The 23,129-nt window shown below is 34.2% G+C and overlaps 1 protein-coding gene across 1 annotated transcript in view; it reads left to right on the top strand.

The window, feature by feature from the left end:
• LOC102805687 (uncharacterized) overlaps positions 1-23,129 on the top strand; it is an 88,473-nt gene that overhangs the window by 43,124 nt on the left and 22,220 nt on the right. The window contains exons 15-16 of the mRNA XM_085497534.1: positions 18,305-18,391; positions 18,696-18,826. Of these exons, the coding sequence (XP_085353660.1) occupies positions 18,305-18,391; positions 18,696-18,826 (218 nt within the window). The remainder of the gene's footprint in view (positions 1-18,304; positions 18,392-18,695; positions 18,827-23,129) is intronic.

The raw sequence follows: 23,129 nt of genomic DNA, 5'->3' as shown, positions 1-23,129 counted from the left end.
TATTAAACGATTGTTCTATGAACATGGGCACAAGTATGGTTGTATTAAACGATTATTATGTGAACATGGGCACACGTATGGTTGTTATAAACGATTGTTATATGAACATGGACACAAGTATGGTTGTAATAAACGATTGTTATATGAACATGGGCACAAGTATGGTTGTATTAAACGATTGTTATATGAACATGGGCACAAAATTGGTTGTATTAAACAATTGTTATATGAACATGGGCACAAGTATGGTTGTATTAAACGATTGTTCTATGAACATGGGCACAAGTATGGTTGTATTAAACGATTGTTATGTGAACATGGGCAAAAGTATGGTTGTATTACATAATTGTTATATGAACATGGGCACTAGTATGGTTGCATTAAATGATTGTTATATGAACATGGGCACAGGTATGGTTGTATGACACAATTGTTATGTGAACGTGGGCAAAAGTATGGTTGTATTACATAATTGTTATATGAACATTGGCACAAGTATGGTTGTAATAAACGATTGTTATATGAACATGGGCACTAGTATGGTTGCATTAAATTATTGTTATATGAACATGGGCACAAGTATGGTTGTATTAAACGATTGTTATATGAACATGGGCACAAGTATGGTTGTATTGCACAATTGTTATATGAACATGGGCACAAGTATGGTTGTATTACACAATTGTTTGATGAACATGGGCACAAGTATGGTTGCATTAAATGATTGTTATATGAACATTGGCACAAGTATGGTTGTATTAAACGATTGTTATGTGAACATGGGCACAAGTATGGTTGTATTGAACGATTGTTATATGAACATGGGAACAAGTATGGTTGTATTAAATGATTGTTATTTGAACACGGGCACAAGGATGGTTGTATTAAACGATTGTTATATGAACATGGGCACAAGTATGGTTGTATTAAACGATTGTTATATGAACATGTGCACAAGTATGGTTGTATTAAACGATTGTTATATGAACATGGGCACAAGAATGGTTGTATTAAACGATTCTTATATGAACATGGGCACAAGTATGGTTGTATTAAACGATTCTTATATGAACATGGGCACAAGTATGGTTGTATTAAACGATTATTATATGAACATGGGCACAAGTATGGTTGTATTAAACGATTGTTATATGAACATGGGCACAAGTATGGTTGTATTATATGATTGTTTTATGAACATGGGCACAAGTATGGTTGTATTAAACGATTGTTATATGAACATGGGCACAAGTGTGGTTGTAATAAACGATTGTTATATGAACATGGGCACAGGTATGGTTGTATTACACAATTGTTATATGAACATGGGTACTAGTTTGGTTGCATTAAATGATTGTTATATGAACATGGGCACAAGTATGGTTGTATTAAACGATTGTTATATGAACATGGGCACAAGTATGGTTGTATTACACAATTGTTATATGAACATTGGCACAAGTGTGGTTGTATTAAACGATTGTTATAGGAACATGGGCACAAGTATGGTTGTATTAAACTATTGTTATATGAACATAGGCACAAGTATGGTTGTATTAAACGATTGTTATATGAACATGTGCACAAGTATGGTTGTATTAAACGATTGTTATATGAACATGGGCACAAGTATGGTTGTATTAAACGATTGTTATATGAACATGTGCACAAGTATGGTTGTATTAAACGATTGTTATATGAACATGTGCACACGTATGGTTGTATTAAACGATTGTTCTATGAACATGGGCACAAGTATGGTTGTATTAAACGATTATTATGTGAACATGGGCACAAGTATGGTTGTTATAAACGATTGTTATATGAACATGGACACAAGTATGGTTGTAATAAACGATTGTTATATGAACATGGGCACAAGTATGGTTGTATTAAACGATTATTATATGAACATGGGCACAAGTATGGTTGTATTAAACGATTGTTCTATGAACATGGGCACAAGTATGGTTGTATTAAACGATTATGTGAACATGGGCACAAGTATGGTTGTATTACATAATTGTTATATAGCATGGGCACTAGTATGGTTGCATTTAATGATTGTTTTATGAACATTGGCACAAGTATGGTTGTAATAAACGATTGTTATGTGAACATGGGCACAAGTATGGTTGTATTGAACGATTGTTATATGAACATGGGAACAAGTATGGTTGTATTAAATGATTGTTATTTGAACATGGGCACAAGGATGGTTGTATTAAACGATTGTTATAGGAACATGGGCACAAGTATGGTTGTATTAAACGATTGTTATATGAACATGTGCACAAGTATGGTTGTATTAAACGATTGTTATATGAACATGGGCACAAGAATGGTTGTATTAAACGATTGTTATATGAACATGGGCACAAGTATGGTTGTATTAAATGATTGTTATATGAACATGGGCACAAGTATGGTTGTATTAAACGATTGTTATATGAGCATGGGCACAAGTATGGTTGTATTAAACGATTGTTATATGAACATGGGCACAAGTATGGTTGTATTAAATGATTGTTTTATGAACATGGGCACAAGTATGGTTGTATTAAACGATTGTTATATGAACATGGGCACAATTATGGTTGTATTAAACGATTGTTATATGAACATGGGCACAAGTATGGTTGTATTAAACGATTGTTATATGAACATGGGCACAAGTATGGTTGTATTAAACGATTGTTATATGAACATGGGCACAAGTATGGTTGTATTAAACGATTGTTATATGAACATGGGCACAAGTATGGTTGTATTAAACGATTGTTATATGAACATGGGCACCAAGATGGTTGTATTAAACGATTGTTATATGAACATGGGCACAAGTATGGTTGTATTAAACGATTGTTATATGAACATGGGCACAAGGATGGTTGTATTAAACGATTGTTATATGAACATGGGCACAAGGATGGTTGTATTAAACGATTGTTATATGAACATGGGCACAAGTATGGTTGTATTGAACGATTGTTATATGAACATGGGAACAAGTATGGTTGTATTAAACGATTGTTATATGAACATGGGCACAAGTATGGTTGTATTAAACGATTGTTATATGAACATGTGCACAAGTATGGTTGTATTAAACGATTGTTATATGAACATGGGCACAATAATGGTTGTATTAAACGATTGTTATATGAACATGGGCACAAGTATGGTTGTATTAAACGATTGTTATATGAACATGGACACAATTATGGTTGTATTAAACGATTGTTATATGAACATGGGCACAATTATGGTTGTATTGAACGATTGTTATATGAACATGGGCACAAGTATGGTTGTATTAAACGATTGTTATATGAACATGGGCACAAGTATGGTTGTATTAAACGATTGTTATATGAACATGGGCACAAGTATGGTTGTATTAAACGATTGTTATATGAACATGGGCACAAGTATGGTTGTATTAAACGATTGTTATATGAACATGGGCACTAGTATGGTTGCATTAAATGATTGTTATATGAACATGGGCACAGGTATGGTTGTATTAAACGATTGTTATATGAACATGGGCACAAGTATGGTTGTATTAAACGATTGTTATATGAACATGTGCACAAGTATGGTTGTATTAAACGATTGTTATATGAACATGGGCACAAGAATGGTTGTATTAAACGATTGTTATATGAACATGGGCACAAGTATGGTTGTATTAAACGATTGTTATATGAACATGGGCACAAGTATGGTTGTATTAAACGATTGTTATATGAACATGGGCGCAAGTATGGTTGTATTAAAAGATTGTTATATGAACATGGGCACAAGTATGGTTGTATTGAACGATTGTTATATGAACATGGGAACAAGTATGGTTGTATTAAACGATTGTTATATGAACATGGACATAAGGATGGTTGTATTAAACGATTGTTATATGAACATGGGCACAAGTATGGTTGTATTAAACGATTGTTATATGAACATGTGCACAAGTATGGTTGTATTAAACGATTGTTATATGAACATGGGCACAAGAATGGTTGTATTAAACGATTGTTATATGAACATGGGCACAAGTATGGTTGTATTAAACGATTGTTATATGAACATGGACACAATTATGGTTGTATTAAACGATTGTTATATGAACATGGGCACAAGTATGGTTGTATTAAACGATTGTTATATGAACATGGGCACAAGTATGGTTGTATTAAACGATTGTTATATAAACATGGGCAGAAGTATGCTTGTATTAAACGATTGTTATATGAACATGGGCACAAGTATGGTTGTATTAAACGATTGTTATATGAACATGGGCACAAGTATGGTTGTATTAAACGATTGTTATATGAACATGGGCACAAGGATGGTTGTATTAAACGATTGTTATATGAACATGGGCACAAGTATGGTTGTATTAAACGATTGTTATATGAACATGGGCACAAGTATGGTTATATTAAACGATTGTTATATGAACTTGGGCACAAGTATGGTTGTATTAAACGATTGTTTTATGAACATGGGCACAAGTATGGTTGTATTAAACGATTGTTATATGAACATTGGCACAAGTGTTGTTGTAATAAACGATTGTTATATGAACATGGGCACAAGTATGGTTGTATTAAATGATTGTTATATGAACATGGGCACAAGTATGGTTGTATTAAACGATTGTTATATGAACATGGGCACAAGTATGGTTGTATTAAACGATTGTTATATGAACATGGGCACATGTATGGTTGTATTAAACGATTGTTATATGAACATGGGCACAAGTATGGTTGTATTAAACGATTGTTATATGAACATGGGCACCAAGATGGTTGTATTAAACGATTGTTATATGAACATGGGCACAAGTATGGTTGTATTAAACGATTGTTATATGAACATGGGCACAAGGATGGTTGTATTAAACGATTGTTATATGAACATGGGCACAAGGATGGTTGTATTAAACGATTGTTATATGAACATGGGCACAAGTATGGTTGTATTGAACGATTGTTATATGAACATGGGAACAAGTATGGTTGTATTAAACGATTGTTATATGAACATGGGCACAAGTATGGTTGTATTAAACGATTGTTATATGAACATGTGCACAAGTATGGTTGTATTAAACGATTGTTATATGAACATGGGCACAATAATGGTTGTATTAAACGATTGTTATATGAACATGGGCACAAGTATGGTTATATTAAACGATTGTTATATGAGCATGGGCACAAGTATGGTTGTATTAAACGATTGTTTTATGAACATGGGCACAAGTATGATTGTATTAAACGATTGTTATATGAACATGGGCACAAGTATGGTTGTAATAAACGATTATTATATGAACATGGGAACAAGTATGGTTCTATTAAACGATTGTTATATAAACATTTGCACAAGTATGGTTCTATTAAACGATTGTTCTATGAACATGGGCACAAGTATGGTTGTAATAAACGATTGTTATATGAACATGGGCACAAGTATGGTTGTATTAAACGATTGTTATATGAACATGGGCACAACATTGGTTGTATTAAACGATTGTTATATGAACATGGGCACAAGTATGGTTGTATTAAACGATTGTTCTATGAACATGGGCACAAGTATGGTTGTATTAAACGATTGTTATGTGAACATGGGCAAAAGTATGGTTGTATTACATAATTGTTATATGAACATGGGCACTAGTATGGTTGCATTAAATGATTGTTATATGAACATGGGCACAGGTATGGTTGTATGACACAATTGTTATGTGAACATGGGCAAAAGTATGGTTGTATTAAACGATTGGCATATGAACATTGGCACACGTATGGTTGTATTAAACGATTGTTCTATGAACATGGGCACAAGTATGGTTGTATTAAACGATTATTATGTGAACATGGGCACACGTATGGTTGTTATAAACGATTGTTATATGAACATGGACACAAGTATGGTTGTAATAAACGATTGTTATATGAACATGGGCACAAGTATGGTTGTATTAAACGATTGTTATATGAACATGGGCACAAAATTGGTTGTATTAAACAATTGTTATATGAACATGGGCACAAGTATGGTTGTATTAAACGATTGTTCTATGAACATGGGCACAAGTATGGTTGTATTAAACGATTGTTATATGAACATGGGCACAATAATGGTTGTATTAAACGATTGTTATATGAACATGGGCACAAGTATGGTTATATTAAACGATTGTTATATGAACATGGGCACAAGTATGGTTGTATTAAACGATTGTTTTATGAACATGGGCACAAGTATGACACAAGTATGGTTGTATTAAACGATTGTTATATGAACATGGGCACAACATTGGTTGTATTAAACGATTGTTATATGAACATGGGCACAAGTATGGTTGTATTAAACGATTGTTCTATGAACATGGGCACAAGTATGGTTGTATTAAACGATTGTTATGTGAACATGGGCAAATGTATGGTTGTATTACATAATTGTTATATGAACATGGGCACTAGTATGGTTGCATTAAACGATTGTTATATGAACATGTGCACAAGTATGGTTGTATTAAACGATTGTTATATGAACATGGGCACAAGAATGGTTGTATTAAACGATTCTTATATGAACATGGGCACAAGTATGGTTGTATTAAACGATTGTTATATGAACATGGGCACAAGTATGGTTGTATTAAACGATTGTTATATGAACATGGGCACAAGTATGGTTGTATTAAACGATTGTTATATGAACATGGGCACAAGTATGGTTGTATTATATGATTGTTTTATGAACATGGGCACAAGTATGGTTGTATTAAACGATTGTTATATGAACATGGGCACAAGTGTGGTTGTAATAAACGATTGTTATATGAACATGGGCACAGGTATGGTTGTATTACACAATTGTTATATGAACATGGGTACTAGTTTGGTTGCATTAAATGATTGTTATATGAACATGGGCACAAGTATGGTTGTATTAAACGATTGTTATATGAACATGGGCACAAGTATGGTTGTATTACACAATTGTTATATGAACATTGGCACAAGTGTGGTTGTATTAAACGATTGTTATAGGAACATGGGCACAAGTATGGTTGTATTAAACGATTGTTATATGAACATAGGCACAAGTATGGTTGTATTAAACGATTGTTATATGAACATGTGCACAAGTATGGTTGTATTAAACGATTGTTATATGAACATGGGCACAAGTATGGTTGTATTAAACGATTGTTATATGAACATGTGCACAAGTATGGTTGTATTAAACGATTGTTATATGAACATGTGCACACGTATGGTTGTATTAAACGATTGTTCTATGAACATGGGCACAAGTATGGTTGTATTAAACGATTATTATGTGAACATGGGCACAAGTATGGTTGTTATAAACGATTGTTATATGAACATGGACACAAGTATGGTTGTAATAAACGATTGTTATATGAACATGGGCACAAGTATGGTTGTATTAAACGATTATTATATGAACATGGGCACAAGTATGGTTGTATTAAACGATTGTTCTATGAACATGGGCACAAGTATGGTTGTATTAAACGATTATGTGAACATGGGCACAAGTATGGTTGTATTACATAATTGTTATATAACATGGGCACTAGTATGGTTGCATTTAATGATTGTTTTATGAACATTGGCACAAGTATGGTTGTAATAAACGATTGTTATGTGAACATGGGCACAAGTATGGTTGTATTGAACGATTGTTATATGAACATGGGAACAAGTATGGTTGTATTAAATGATTGTTATTTGAACATGGGCACAAGGATGGTTGTATTAAACGATTGTTATATGAACATGGGCACAAGTATGGTTGTATTAAACGATTGTTTTATGAACATGGGCACAAGTATGATTGTATTAAACGATTGTTATATGAACATGGGCACAAGTATGGTTGTAATAAACGATTATTATATGAACATGGGAACAAGTATGGTTCTATTAAACGATTGTTATATAAACATTTGCACAAGTATGGTTCTATTAAACGATTGTTCTATGAACATGGGCACAAGTATGGTTGTAATAAACGATTGTTATATGAACATGGGCACAAGTATGGTTGTATTAAACGATTGTTATATGAACATGGGCACAACATTGGTTGTATTAAACGATTGTTATATGAACATGGGCACAAGTATGGTTGTATTAAACGATTGTTCTATGAACATGGGCACAAGTATGGTTGTATTAAACGATTGTTATGTGAACATGGGCAAAAGTATGGTTGTATTACATAATTGTTATATGAACATGGGCACTAGTATGGTTGCATTAAATGATTGTTATATGAACATGGGCACAGGTATGGTTGTATGACACAATTGTTATGTGAACATGGGCAAAAGTATGGTTGTATTAAACGATTGGCATATGAACATTGGCACACGTATGGTTGTATTAAACGATTGTTCTATGAACATGGGCACAAGTATGGTTGTATTAAACGATTATTATGTGAACATGGGCACACGTATGGTTGTTATAAACGATTGTTATATGAACATGGACACAAGTATGGTTGTAATAAACGATTGTTATATGAACATGGGCACAAGTATGGTTGTATTAAACGATTGTTATATGAACATGGGCACAAAATTGGTTGTATTAAACAATTGTTATATGAACATGGGCACAAGTATGGTTGTATTAAACGATTGTTCTATGAACATGGGCACAAGTATGGTTGTATTAAACGATTGTTATGTGAACATGGGCAAAAGTATGGTTGTATTACATAATTGTTATATGAACATGGGCACTAGTATGGTTGCATTAAATGATTGTTATATGAACATGGGCACAGGTATGGTTGTATGACACAATTGTTATGTGAACGTGGGCAAAAGTATGGTTGTATTACATAATTGTTATATGAACATTGGCACAAGTATGGTTGTAATAAACGATTGTTATATGAACATGGGCACTAGTATGGTTGCATTAAATTATTGTTATATGAACATGGGCACAAGTATGGTTGTATTAAACGATTGTTATATGAACATGGGCACAAGTATGGTTGTATTGCACAATTGTTATATGAACATGGGCACAAGTATGGTTGTATTACACAATTGTTTGATGAACATGGGCACAAGTATGGTTGCATTAAATGATTGTTATATGAACATTGGCACAAGTACGGTTGTATTAAACGATTGTTATGTGAACATGGGCACAAGTATGGTTGTATTGAACGATTGTTATATGAACATGGGAACAAGTATGGTTGTATTAAATGATTGTTATTTGAACACGGGCACAAGGATGGTTGTATTAAACGATTGTTATATGAACATGGGCACAAGTATGGTTGTATTAAACGATTGTTATATGAACATGTGCACAAGTATGGTTGTATTAAACGATTGTTATATGAACATGGGCACAAGAATGGTTGTATTAAACGATTCTTATATGAACATGGGCACAAGTATGGTTGTATTAAACGATTCTTACATGAACATGGGCACAAGTATGGTTGTATTAAACGATTGTTATATGAACATGGGCACAAGTATGGTTGTATTAAACGATTGTTATATGAACATGGGCACAAGTATGGTTGTATTATATGATTGTTTTATGAACATGGGCACAAGTATGGTTGTATTAAACGATTGTTATATGAACATGGGCACAAGTATGGTTGTATTAAACGATTGTTATATGAACATGTGCACAAGTATGGTTGTATTAAACGATTGTTATATGAACATGGGCACAAGAATGGTTGTATTAAACGATTCTTATATGAACATGGGCACAAGTATGGTTGTATTAAACGATTCTTACATGAACATGGGCACAAGTATGGTTGTATTAAACGATTGTTATATGAACATGGGCACAAGTATGGTTGTATTAAACGATTGTTATATGAACATGGGCACAAGTATGGTTGTATTATATGATTGTTTTATGAACATGGGCACAAGTATGGTTGTATTAAACGATTGTTATATGAACATGGGCACAAGTGTGGTTGTAATAAACGATTGTTATATGAACATGGGCACAGGTATGGTTGTATTACACAATTGTTATATGAACATGGGTACTAGTTTGGTTGCATTAAATGATTGTTATATGAACATGGGCACAAGTATGGTTGTATTAAACGATTGTTATATGAACATGGGCACAAGTATGGTTGTATTACACAATTGTTATATGAACATTGGCACAAGTGTGGTTGTATTAAACGATTGTTATAGGAACATGGGCACAAGTATGGTTGTATTAAACGATTGTTATATGAACATAGGCACAAGTATGGTTGTATTAAACGATTGTTATATGAACATGTGCACAAGTATGGTTGTATTAAACGATTGTTATATGAACATGGGCACAAGTATGGTTGTATTAAACGATTGTTATATGAACATGTGCACAAGTATGGTTGTATTAAACGATTGTTATATGAACATGTGCACACGTATGGTTGTATTAAACGATTGTTCTATGAACATGGGCACAAGTATGGTTGTATTAAACGATTGTTATATGAACATGGACACAAGTATGGTTGTAATAAACGATTGTTATATGAACATGGGCACAAGTATGGTTGTATTAAACGATTATTATATGAACATGGGCACAAGTATGGTTGTATTAAACGATTGTTCAATGAACATGGGCACAAGTATGGTTGTATTAAACGATTATGTGAACATGGGCACAAGTATGGTTGTATTACATAATTGTTATATAACATGGGCACTAGTATGGTTGCATTTAATGATTGTTTTATGAACATTGGCACAAGTATGGTTGTAATAAACGATTGTTATGTGAACATGGGCACAAGTATGGTTGTATTGAACGATTGTTATATGAACATGGGAACAAGTATGGTTGTATTAAATGATTGTTATTTGAACATGGGCACAAGGATGGTTGTATTAAACGATTGTTATAGGAACATGGGCACAAGTATGGTTGTATTAAACGATTGTTATATGAACATGTGCACAAGTATGGTTGTATTAAACGATTGTTATATGAACATGGGCACAAGAATGGTTGTATTAAACGATTGTTATATGAACATGGGCACAAGTATGGTTGTATTAAACGATTGTTATATGAACATGGGCACAAGTATGGTTGTATTAAACGATTGTTATATGAGCATGGGCACAAGTATGGTTGTATTAAACGATTGTTATATGAACATGGGCACAAGTATGGTTGTATTAAATGATTGTTTTATGAACATGGGCACAAGTATGGTTGTATTAAACGATTGTTATATGAACATGGGCACAATTATGGTTGTATTAAACGATTGTTATATGAACATGGGCACAAGTATGGTTGTATTAAACGATTGTTATATGAACATGGGCACAAGTATGGTTGTATTAAACGATTGTTATATGAACATGGGCACAAGTATGGTTGTATTAAACGATTGTTATATGAACATGGGCACAAGTATGGTTGTATTAAACGATTGTTATATGAACATGGGCACCAAGATGGTTGTATTAAACGATTGTTATATGAACATGGGCACAAGTATGGTTGTATTAAACGATTGTTATATGAACATGGGCACAAGGATGGTTGTATTAAACGATTGTTATATGAACATGGGCACAAGGATGGTTGTATTAAACGATTGTTATATGAACATGGGCACAAGTATGGTTGTATTGAACGATTGTTATATGAACATGGGAACAAGTATGGTTGTATTAAACGATTGTTATATGAACATGGGCACAAGTATGGTTGTATTAAACGATTGTTATATGAACATGTGCACAAGTATGGTTGTATTAAACGATTGTTATATGAACATGGGCACAATAATGGTTGTATTAATCGATTGTTATATGAACATGGGCACAAGTATGGTTGTATTAAACGATTGTTATATGAACATGGACACAATTATGGTTGTATTAAACGATTGTTATATGAACATGGGCACAATTATGGTTGTATTGAACGATTGTTATATGAACATGGGCACAAGTATGGTTGTATTAAACGATTGTTATATGAACATGGGCACAAGTATGGTTGTATTAAACGATTGTTATATGAACATGGGCACAAGTATGGTTGTATTAAACGATTGTTATATGAACATGGGCACAAGTATGGTTGTATTAAACGATTGTTATATGAACATGGGCACTAGTATGGTTGCATTAAATGATTGTTATATGAACATGGGCACAGGTATGGTTGTATTAAACGATTGTTATATGAACATGGGCACAAGTATGGTTGTATTAAACGATTGTTATATGAACATGTGCACAAGTATGGTTGTATTAAACGATTGTTATATGAACATGGGCACAAGAATGGTTGTATTAAACGATTGTTATATGAACATGGGCACAAGTATGGTTGTATTAAACGATTGTTATATGAACATGGGCACAAGTATGGTTGTATTAAACGATTGTTATATGAACATGGGCGCAAGTATGGTTGTATTAAAAGATTGTTATATGAACATGGGCACAAGTATGGTTGTATTGAACGATTGTTATATGAACATGGGAACAAGTATGGTTGTATTAAACGATTGTTATATGAACATGGACATAAGGATGGTTGTATTAAACGATTGTTATATGAACATGGGCACAAGTATGGTTGTATTAAACGATTGTTATATGAACATGTGCACAAGTATGGTTGTATTAAACGATTGTTATATGAACATGGGCACAAGAATGGTTGTATTAAACGATTGTTATATGAACATGGGCACAAGTATGGTTGTATTAAACGATTGTTATATGAACATGGACACAATTATGGTTGTATTAAACGATTGTTATATGAACATGGGCACAAGTATGGTTGTATTAAACGATTGTTATATGAACATGGGCACAAGTATGGTTGTATTAAACGATTGTTATATGAACATGGGCAGAAGTATGCTTGTATTAAACGATTGTTATATGAACATGGGCACAAGTATGGTTGTATTAAACGATTGTTATATGAACATGGGCACAAGTATGGTTGTATTAAACGATTGTTATATGAACATGGGCACAAGGATGGTTGTATTAAACGATTGTTATATGAACATGGGCACAAGTATGGTTGTATTAAACGATTGTTATATGAACATGGGCACAAGTATGGTTATATTAAACGATTGTTATATGAACTTGGGCACAAGTATGGTTGTATTAAACGATTGTTTTATGAACATGGGCACAAGTATGGTTGTATTAAACGATTGTTATATGAACATTGGCACAAGTGTTGTTGTAATAAACGATTGTTATATGAACATGGGCACAAGTATGGTTGTATTAAATGATTGTTATATGAACATGGGCACAAGTATGGTTGTATTAAACGATTGTTATATGAACATGGGCACAAGTATGGTTGTATTAAACGATTGTTATATGAACATGGGCACAAGTATGGTTGTATTAAACGATTGTTATATGAACATGGGCACAAGTATGGTTGTATTAAACGATTGTTATATGAACATGGGCACCAAGATGGTTGTATTAAACGATTGTTATATGAACATGGGCACAAGTATGGTTGTATTAAACGATTGTTATATGAAAATGGGCACAAGGATGGTTGTATTAAACGATTGTTATATGAACATGGGCACAAGGATGGTTGTATTAAACGATTGTTATATGAACATGGGCACAAGTATGGTTGTATTGAACGATTGTTATATGAACATGGGAACAAGTATGGTTGTATTAAACGATTGTTATATGAACATGGGCACAAGTATGGTTGTATTAAACGATTGTTATATGAACATGTGCACAAGTATGGTTGTATTAAACGATTGTTATATGAACATGGGCACAATAATGGTTGTATTAAACGATTGTTATATGAACATGGGCACAAGTATGGTTGTATTAAACGATTGTTATATGAACATGGACACAATTATGGTTGTATTAAACGATTGTTATATGAACATGGGCACAATTATGGTTGTATTAAACGATTGTTATATGAACATGGGCACAAGTATGGTTGTATTAAACGATTGTTATATGAACATGGGCACAAGTATGGTTGTATTAAACGATTGTTATATGAACATGGGCTCAAGTATGGTTGTATTAAACGATTGTTATATGAACATGGGCACAAGTATGGTTGTATTAAACGATTGTTATATGAACATGGGCACTAGTATGGTTGCATTAAATGATTGTTATATGAACATGGGCACAGGTATGGTTGTATTAAACGATTGTTATATGAACATGGGCACAAGTATGGTTGTATTAAACGATTGTTATATGAACATGGGCACAAGTATGGTTGTATTAAACGATTGTTTTATGAACATTGGCACAAGGGTGGTTGTAATAAACGATTGTTATATGAACATGGGCACAGGTATGGTTGTATTAAACGATTGTTATATGAACATGGGCACAAGTATGGTTGTATTAAACGATTGTTATATGAACATGTGCACAAGTATGGTTGTATTAAACGATTGTTATATGAACATGGGCACAAGAATGGTTGTATTAAACGATTGTTATATGAACATGGGCACAAGTATGGTTGTATTAAACGATTGTTATATGAACATGGGCACAAGTATGGTTGTATTAAACGATTGTTATATGAACATGGGCACAAGTATGGTTGTATTAAAAGATTGTTATATGAACATGGGCACAAGTATGGTTGTATTGAACGATTGTTATATGAACATGGGAACAAGTATGGTTGTATTAAACGATTGTTATATGAACATGGACATAAGGATGGTTGTATTAAACGATTGTTATATGAACATGGGCACAAGTATGGTTGTATTAAACGATTGTTATATGAACATGTGCACAAGTATGGTTGTATTAAACGATTGTTATATGAACATGGGCACAAGAATGGTTGTATTAAACGATTGTTATATGAACATGGGCACAAGTATGGTTGTATTAAACGATTGTTATATGAACATGGGCACAAGTATGGTTGTATTAAACGATTGTTATATGAACATGGGCGCAAGTATGGTTGTATTAAAAGATTGTTATATGAACATGGGCACAAGTATGGTTGTATTGAACGATTGTTATATGAACATGGGAACAAGTATGGTTGTATTAAACGATTGTTATATGAACATGGACATAAGGATGGTTGTATTAAACGATTGTTATATGAACATGGGCACAAGTATGGTTGTATTAAACGATTGTTATATGAACATGTGCACAAGTATGGTTGTATTAAACGATTGTTATATGAACATGGGCACAAGAATGGTTGTATTAAACGATTGTTATATGAACATGGGCACAAGTATGGTTGTATTAAACGATTGTTATATGAACATGGACACAATTATGGTTGTATTAAACGATTGTTATATGAACATGGGCACAAGTATGGTTGTATTAAACGATTGTTATATGAACATGGGCACAAGTATGGTTGTATTAAACGATTGTTATATGAACATGGGCAGAAGTATGCTTGTATTAAACGATTGTTATATGAACATGGGCACAAGTATGGTTGTATTAAACGATTGTTATATGAACATGGGCACAAGTATGGTTGTATTAAACGATTGTTATATGAACATGGGCACAAGGATGGTTGTATTAAACGATTGTTATATGAACATGGGCACAAGTATGGTTGTATTAAACGATTGTTATATGAACATGGGCACAAGTATGGTTATATTAAACGATTGTTATATGAACTTGGGCACAAGTATGGTTGTATTAAACGATTGTTTTATGAACATGGGCACAAGTATGGTTGTATTAAACGATTGTTATATGAACATTGGCACAAGTGTTGTTGTAATAAACGATTGTTATATGAACATGGGCACAAGTATGGTTGTATTAAATGATTGTTATATGAACATGGGCACAAGTATGGTTGTATTAAACGATTGTTATATGAACATGGGCACAAGTATGGTTGTATTAAACGATTGTTATATGAACATGGGCACAAGTATGGTTGTATTAAACGATTGTTATATGAACATGGGCACAAGTATGGTTGTATTAAACGATTGTTATATGAACATGGGCACCAAGATGGTTGTATTAAACGATTGTTATATGAACATGGGCACAAGTATGGTTGTATTAAACGATTGTTATATGAACATGGGCACAAGGATGGTTGTATTAAACGATTGTTATATGAACATGGGCACAAGGATGGTTGTATTAAACGATTGTTATATGAACATGGGCACAAGTATGGTTGTATTGAACGATTGTTATATGAACATGGGAACAAGTATGGTTGTATTAAACGATTGTTATATGAACATGGGCACAAGTATGGTTGTATTAAACGATTGTTATATGAACATGTGCACAAGTATGGTTGTATTAAACGATTGTTATATGAACATGGGCACAATAATGGTTGTATTAAACGATTGTTATATGAACATGGGCACAAGTATGGTTGTATTAAACGATTGTTATATGAACATGGACACAATTATGGTTGTATTAAACGATTGTTATATGAACATGGGCACAATTATGGTTGTATTAAACGATTGTTATATGAACATGGGCACAAGTATGGTTGTATTAAACGATTGTTATATGAACATGGGCACAAGTATGGTTGTATTAAACGATTGTTATATGAACATGGGCACAAGTATGGTTGTATTAAACGATTGTTATATGAACATGGGCACAAGTATGGTTGTATTAAACGATTGTTATATGAACATGGGCACTAGTATGGTTGCATTAAATGATTGTTATATGAACATGGGCACAGGTATGGTTGTATTAAACGATTGTTATATGAACATGGGCACAAGTATGGTTGTATTAAACGATTGTTATATGAACATGGGCACAAGTATGGTTGTATTAAACGATTGTTTTATGAACATTGGCACAAGGGTGGTTGTAATAAACGATTGTTATATGAACATGGGCACAGGTATGGTTGTATTAAACGATTGTTATATGAACATGGGCACAAGTATGGTTGTATTAAACGATTGTTATATGAACATGTGCACAAGTATGGTTGTATTAAACGATTGTTATATGAACATGGGCACAAGAATGGTTGTATTAAACGATTGTTATATGAACATGGGCACAAGTATGGTTGTATTAAACGATTGTTATATGAACATGGGCACAAGTATGGTTGTATTAAACGATTGTTATATGAACATGGGCACAAGTATGGTTGTATTAAAAGATTGTTATATGAACATGGGCACAAGTATGGTTGTATTGAACGATTGTTATATGAACATGGGAACAAGTATGGTTGTATTAAACGATTGTTATATGAACATGGACATAAGGATGGTTGTATTAAACGATTGTTATATGAACATGGGCACAAGTATGGTTGTATTAAACGATTGTTATATGAACATGTGCACAAGTATGGTTGTATTAAACGATTGTTATATGAACATGGGCACAAGAATGGTTGTATTAAACGATTGTTATATGAACATGGGCACACGTATGGTTGTATTAAACGATTGTTATATGAACATGGACACAATTATGGTTGTATTAAACGGTTGTTATATGAACATGGGCACAAGTATGGTTGTATTAAACGATTGTTATATGAACATGGGCACAAGTATGGTTGTTATAAACGATTGTTATATGAACTTGGACACAAGTATGGTTGTAATAAACGATTGCTATATGAACATGGGCACAAGTATGGTTGTATTAAACGATTGTTATATGAACATGGGCACAAGTATGGTTGTATTAAATGATTGTTATATGAACATGGGCACAAGTATGGTTGTATTAAACGATTGTTATATAAACATGGACACAAGTATGGTTGTATTGAACGATTGTATGAACAAGACATAAACATTATTGTACATTTGGTCGGGTTGTAACTTTATTAAAATATAAATGTATTCAAAATAACAAAATATTTCGAGCAATGACCCTTTTCGGTACATGTGAAAATATATGTTGCAGTCTAAGTAGTTTTTAACTTTTTACTACCTTTGTCAGAGGGTTGATTCTAATACGCAGATAACAGTTGTATAACAAAACCATTAATGATGAGACTATTGCAACCTTTTGTACAACTTATTCGGCATTACTTATTTCCAACCAATTTTATTGTCAGTGGGAAATGTTAGTCCAGTAAACAATAGTGAGTTAGCACGGCGTGTTACTTTGTATTGATGGTGATCATGCAGTCTTGAAAACTTTCTCTCATATACATGTGTATATTGTCCACAGACTTCACGAAAACAAGCACGCCACCAAGCCCATATTCAAGCCAGTCATAAAGACAAACGTCACCATCGTGTGTCTGGCGAAATACAGGTATTTAAAGATGTAATATGGGACGAGCACGTATATTTTTAGTATTGTTGTTCGACACCTGAAAACTCAACTATGGTGTTAGCTTAGTATTCTTTTGATGATGCTGTTCCCTACGTGTATTATATAATGTTCTTCTATCTTTTTATTCTTTTGATATCGGTATGGTGATTATGACTACGATTTTGAGTTACGTTTGTATATACATGTGAAATAGTTTCGCTGTCAATACACATTTACGTTATCCCATAGCGTCAATGAATCGAATTTTTGTTTTGTAATGATATGATTTGATTTGATTCTATAGCTCCAAATGCGTTATGAAACACGAACCAATGATTTAGAAATTAATATTATCAGAGCTCGAGGACTAGCGCCAAAAGATTTCAATGGGTTAGCTGATCCCTTCGTCAAAGTGTATCTCTTACCGGGACGAAGGTATGTATGCCTTTTTTTACTGACTATTCAGGGCCGTTCTTAATTTCTTAAAGCTCGTAAAAAAATGGTGAACCTCGAATTTTGTGTTCCATTAAAAAAGTATGCTAGGGGCATTACAGATTTCAAGAAATTGTTAAGGTGGGGAACATGCTGTTGAAGTCATGTCATGTTCGATTGTTTGTCAACACGAGTAAAATATGACAGTCTTTGAGGCTACATAACATATATCTTGTTTTGGAGTACACCTCAAAATCAAATGTTTTATAATAAAATATGCATTTTTTTTCATTTTACTGTAATCGCTAGCCAGTTAAATTGTAATATGTGATCGCATTGCGTTACGTTGGGGTCAGACACGTCTATTACCCAGGGTATGGTGCGTTATAAGGCCACTGTACTGCGATTCCCGAAATGGTATTCTGATGAACAGGTGGGAGGGGTGTCAATAGGTGGTCGTGTATATAGTTTGTATATAAGATCAACCGTACTTGACAAAAGACAAATACCAACGACATCCACTCCATGCTCGTCATAGCCCTTACCAAAATGGGACTAGTGTCTTTCATGTTTGAGACAGCTATGAAACATGTCTGCGTTCTGTGTCTGAAACATACTTCAGATATGTCCATACATGTTTTACAGGCTTCTAATCTACTAGTTTGAAATTAGTAACATTTCGGATGACTGCATGCACGCACTTTTGGTACATGTGTTCCCCACAAAAAACACAGTTAGGGCAAGTTTGGAAAATGTTTGAAGCTTGACTGGAACATTTTATGTAAACATATCTGAAACATGTTTCAAACTATTCAGAAATACATAGTTCAGACTCATTTCAAACATGAATACAATTAGTGGTCACAATGAACAAAGACACTGTAACATCAGTGTAAAGATTCAGCAATTATTCGCAACAAAACTTTCCCAGTACAAGTGCAGTACTGAAAATTCATATTGGTACACTGTAGAATTGCCTACGAGTACAAAAATATTACAAGTCATTTTGGGGCATGTTTGAGACTAGTCGGAGAATTGTCCAAATCCAATTATGTAGTTTGAATACAATTTCATGAACAGCATGGGACGTTTGCAAGACTAGACTAAAACATGCCTGCACCAAACAAACTAGTCTGGAATTAGTTTTGGAATAATAATTTTAATAGGAAATGTTTCAGGCATGTTACAAACATACCTCAGTAAAAGAGAACAATGTTCCAGACATGTTTTGACAGAACTAAAACATCTCTCCTCATAGAAACATGAACGGGACATGTATCAGACCAATCTCGAACATGTTTTAATGACCACAGTTTTGTAAGTGGGGGTGTTTCAACCACAATTGACTGCCAATATATCAACAAGAGATCCTACAACCGAGCTAATCGTTGGGCTGACTGCTATGGTCTGAAAAGCAATTAGCACCCATGGTTCCCATGTTCAACACTTGCATCATATAGCTTTTGATAATTACATATGATATGCCACACGGTATATATGGTGGGCAGATGGAATAAGGGTACAGGTGTAATTGAGGTAGTTGTAAAAATAGGATGATACTGAGATGGTCAGACACATTCTGGTAGAGGTGACATTGAGATGGTCAGATACATTCAGGTAGAGATGACATTGAGATGGTCATATACATTCAGATCGAGGTTACATTCAGATGGTCAGACACATTCAGGTAGAGGTGACATTGAGATGGCCAGATACATTCAGATCGAGGTTACATTCAGATGGTCTGACACATTCAGGTAGAGGTAACATTCAGATGGTCAGATACATTCAGGTAGAGGTGACATTGAGCTGGTCAAATACATTCAGGTAAAGGTGACATTGAGATGGTCAGACACATTCAGGTAAAGGTGACATTGAGATGGTCAGATACATTCAGGTAAAGGTGACATTGAGATGGTCAGATAAATTCAGTTAGAGATGACATTGGGATGGTCAGATACATTCAGGTAGAGGAGACATGCAAATCGTCAGATAAATTCAGATAGACGTGACATTCAGATGATCAGATACATTCAGGTAGAGGTGACCTTGAGAAAGTCAGATAAATTCAGGTAGAAGTAACATTCAGATAGGCAGATACATTCAGGTAGAGGTGACATTGAGGTAGTCATGATAAATTCAGGTAGAGGTGACATTCAGATGGTAGTATACATTCAGGTAGAGGTGACATTCAAATCGTCAGATAAATTCAGATAGACGTGACATTCAGATGATCAGATACATTCAGGTAGAGATGACCTTGAGAAGGTCAGATAAATTCAGGTAGAAATAACATTCAGATAGGCAGATACATTCAGGTAGAGGTGACATTGAGATAGTCATATACATTCAGATAGTGGTGACATTCAGATGGTCAGATAAATTCAGATAGAGGTGACATTGAGAAGGTCAGATACATTCAGGTAGAGGTGACATTGAGATGGTCAGATACATTCAGATAGAGGTGACATTCAGATGGTCAGATAAATTTAGGTAGAGGTGACAATGAGAAAGTCAGATACATTCAGGTAGAGTTGACATTGAGATAGTCAGATACATTCAGGTAGAGATGACATTCAGATGATCAGATAATTCAGGTAAAGGTGACATTGAGATGGTCAGACACATTCAGGTAGAGGTGACATTGAGATGGTCAGACACATTCAGGTAGAGGTGACATTGAGATGGTCAGATACATTCAGATAAAGGTGACATTGAGATGGTCAGATACATTCAGATAGAGGTGACATTGAGATGGTCAGATACATTCAGTTAGAGGTGACATTGAGATGGTTAGATGCATTCAGATAGAGGTGACATTGAGATGGTCAGATACATTCGGTCAGGGGTGACATTGAAATGGTCAGATACATTCGGTCAGGGGTGACATTGAAATGGTCAGATAAATTCAGGTAGAGGTGATATTGAGATGGTAAAATAAATTCAGGTGGAGGTAACATTCTGATGGTCAGATACATTCAGGCAGGGGTGACATTGAGATGGTCAGATACATTCAGATAGAGGTGACATTGAGATGGTCAGATACATTCGGTCAGGGGTGACATTGAAATGGTCAGATAAATTCAGGTAGAGGTAATATTGAGATGGTCAAATAAATTCAGGTGGAGGTAACATTCTGATGGTCAGATACATTCAGGTAGAGATGACATTGACATGGTCAGATACATTCAGATAAAGGTGACATTGAGATGGTCAGATACATTCAGATAGAGGTGACATTGAGATGGTTAGATGCATTCAGATAGAGGTGACATTGAGATGGTCAGATACATTCGGTCAGGGGTGACATTGAAATGGTCAGATAAATTCAGGTAGAGGTAATATTGAGATGGTCAAATAAATTCAGGTGGAGGTAACATTCTGATGGTCAGATACATTCAGGTAGAGATGACATTTACATGGTCAGATACATTCAGATAAAGGTGACATTGAGAAGGTCAGATACATTCAGGTAGAGGTGACATTGAGATGGTCAGATACATTCAGATAGGGGTGACATTCAGATGGTCAGATAAATTTAGGTAGAGGTGACAATGAGAAAGTCAGATACATTCAGGTAGAGGTGACATTGAGATAGTCAGATACATTCAGGTAGAGATGACATTCAGATGGTCAGATAATTCAGGTAAAGGTGACATTCAGATGGTCAGACACATTCAGGTAGAGGTGACATTGAGATGGTCAGACACATTCAGGTAGAGGTGACATTGAGATGGTCAGATACATTCAGATAAAGGTGACATTGAGATGGTCAGATACATTCAGATAAAGGTGACATTGAGATGGTCAGATACATTCAGATAGAGGTGACATTGAGATGGTTAGATGTATTCAGATAGAGGTGACATTGAGATGGTCAGATACATTCGGTCAGGGGTGATATTGAAATGGTCAGATACATTCGGTCAGGGGTGACATTGAAATGGTCAGATAAATTCAGGTAGAGGTGATATTGAGATGGTCAAATAAATTCAGGTGGAGGTAACATTCTGATGGTCAGATACATTCAGGCAGGGGTGACATTGAGATGGTCAGATACATTCAGATAGAGGTGACATTGAGATGATCAGATACATTCGGTCAGGGGTGACATTGAAATGGTCAGATAAATTCAGGTAGAGGTAATATTGAGATGGTCAAATAAATTCAGGTGGAGGTAACATTCTGATGGTCAGATACATTCAGGTAGAGATGACATTGACATGGTCAGATACATTCAGATAAAGGTGACATTGAGATGGTCAGATACATTCAGATAGAGGTGACATTGAGATGGTTAGATGCA

Source organism: Saccoglossus kowalevskii, chromosome 3 (assembly GCF_978046115.1).
Source record: "Saccoglossus kowalevskii chromosome 3, keSacKowa6.1, whole genome shotgun sequence".
Lineage (NCBI taxonomy): Eukaryota > Metazoa > Hemichordata > Enteropneusta > Harrimaniidae > Saccoglossus > Saccoglossus kowalevskii.
Note: the sequence above shows the minus strand (reverse complement) of the source record. Positions and strands in the feature narration are given on the sequence as shown.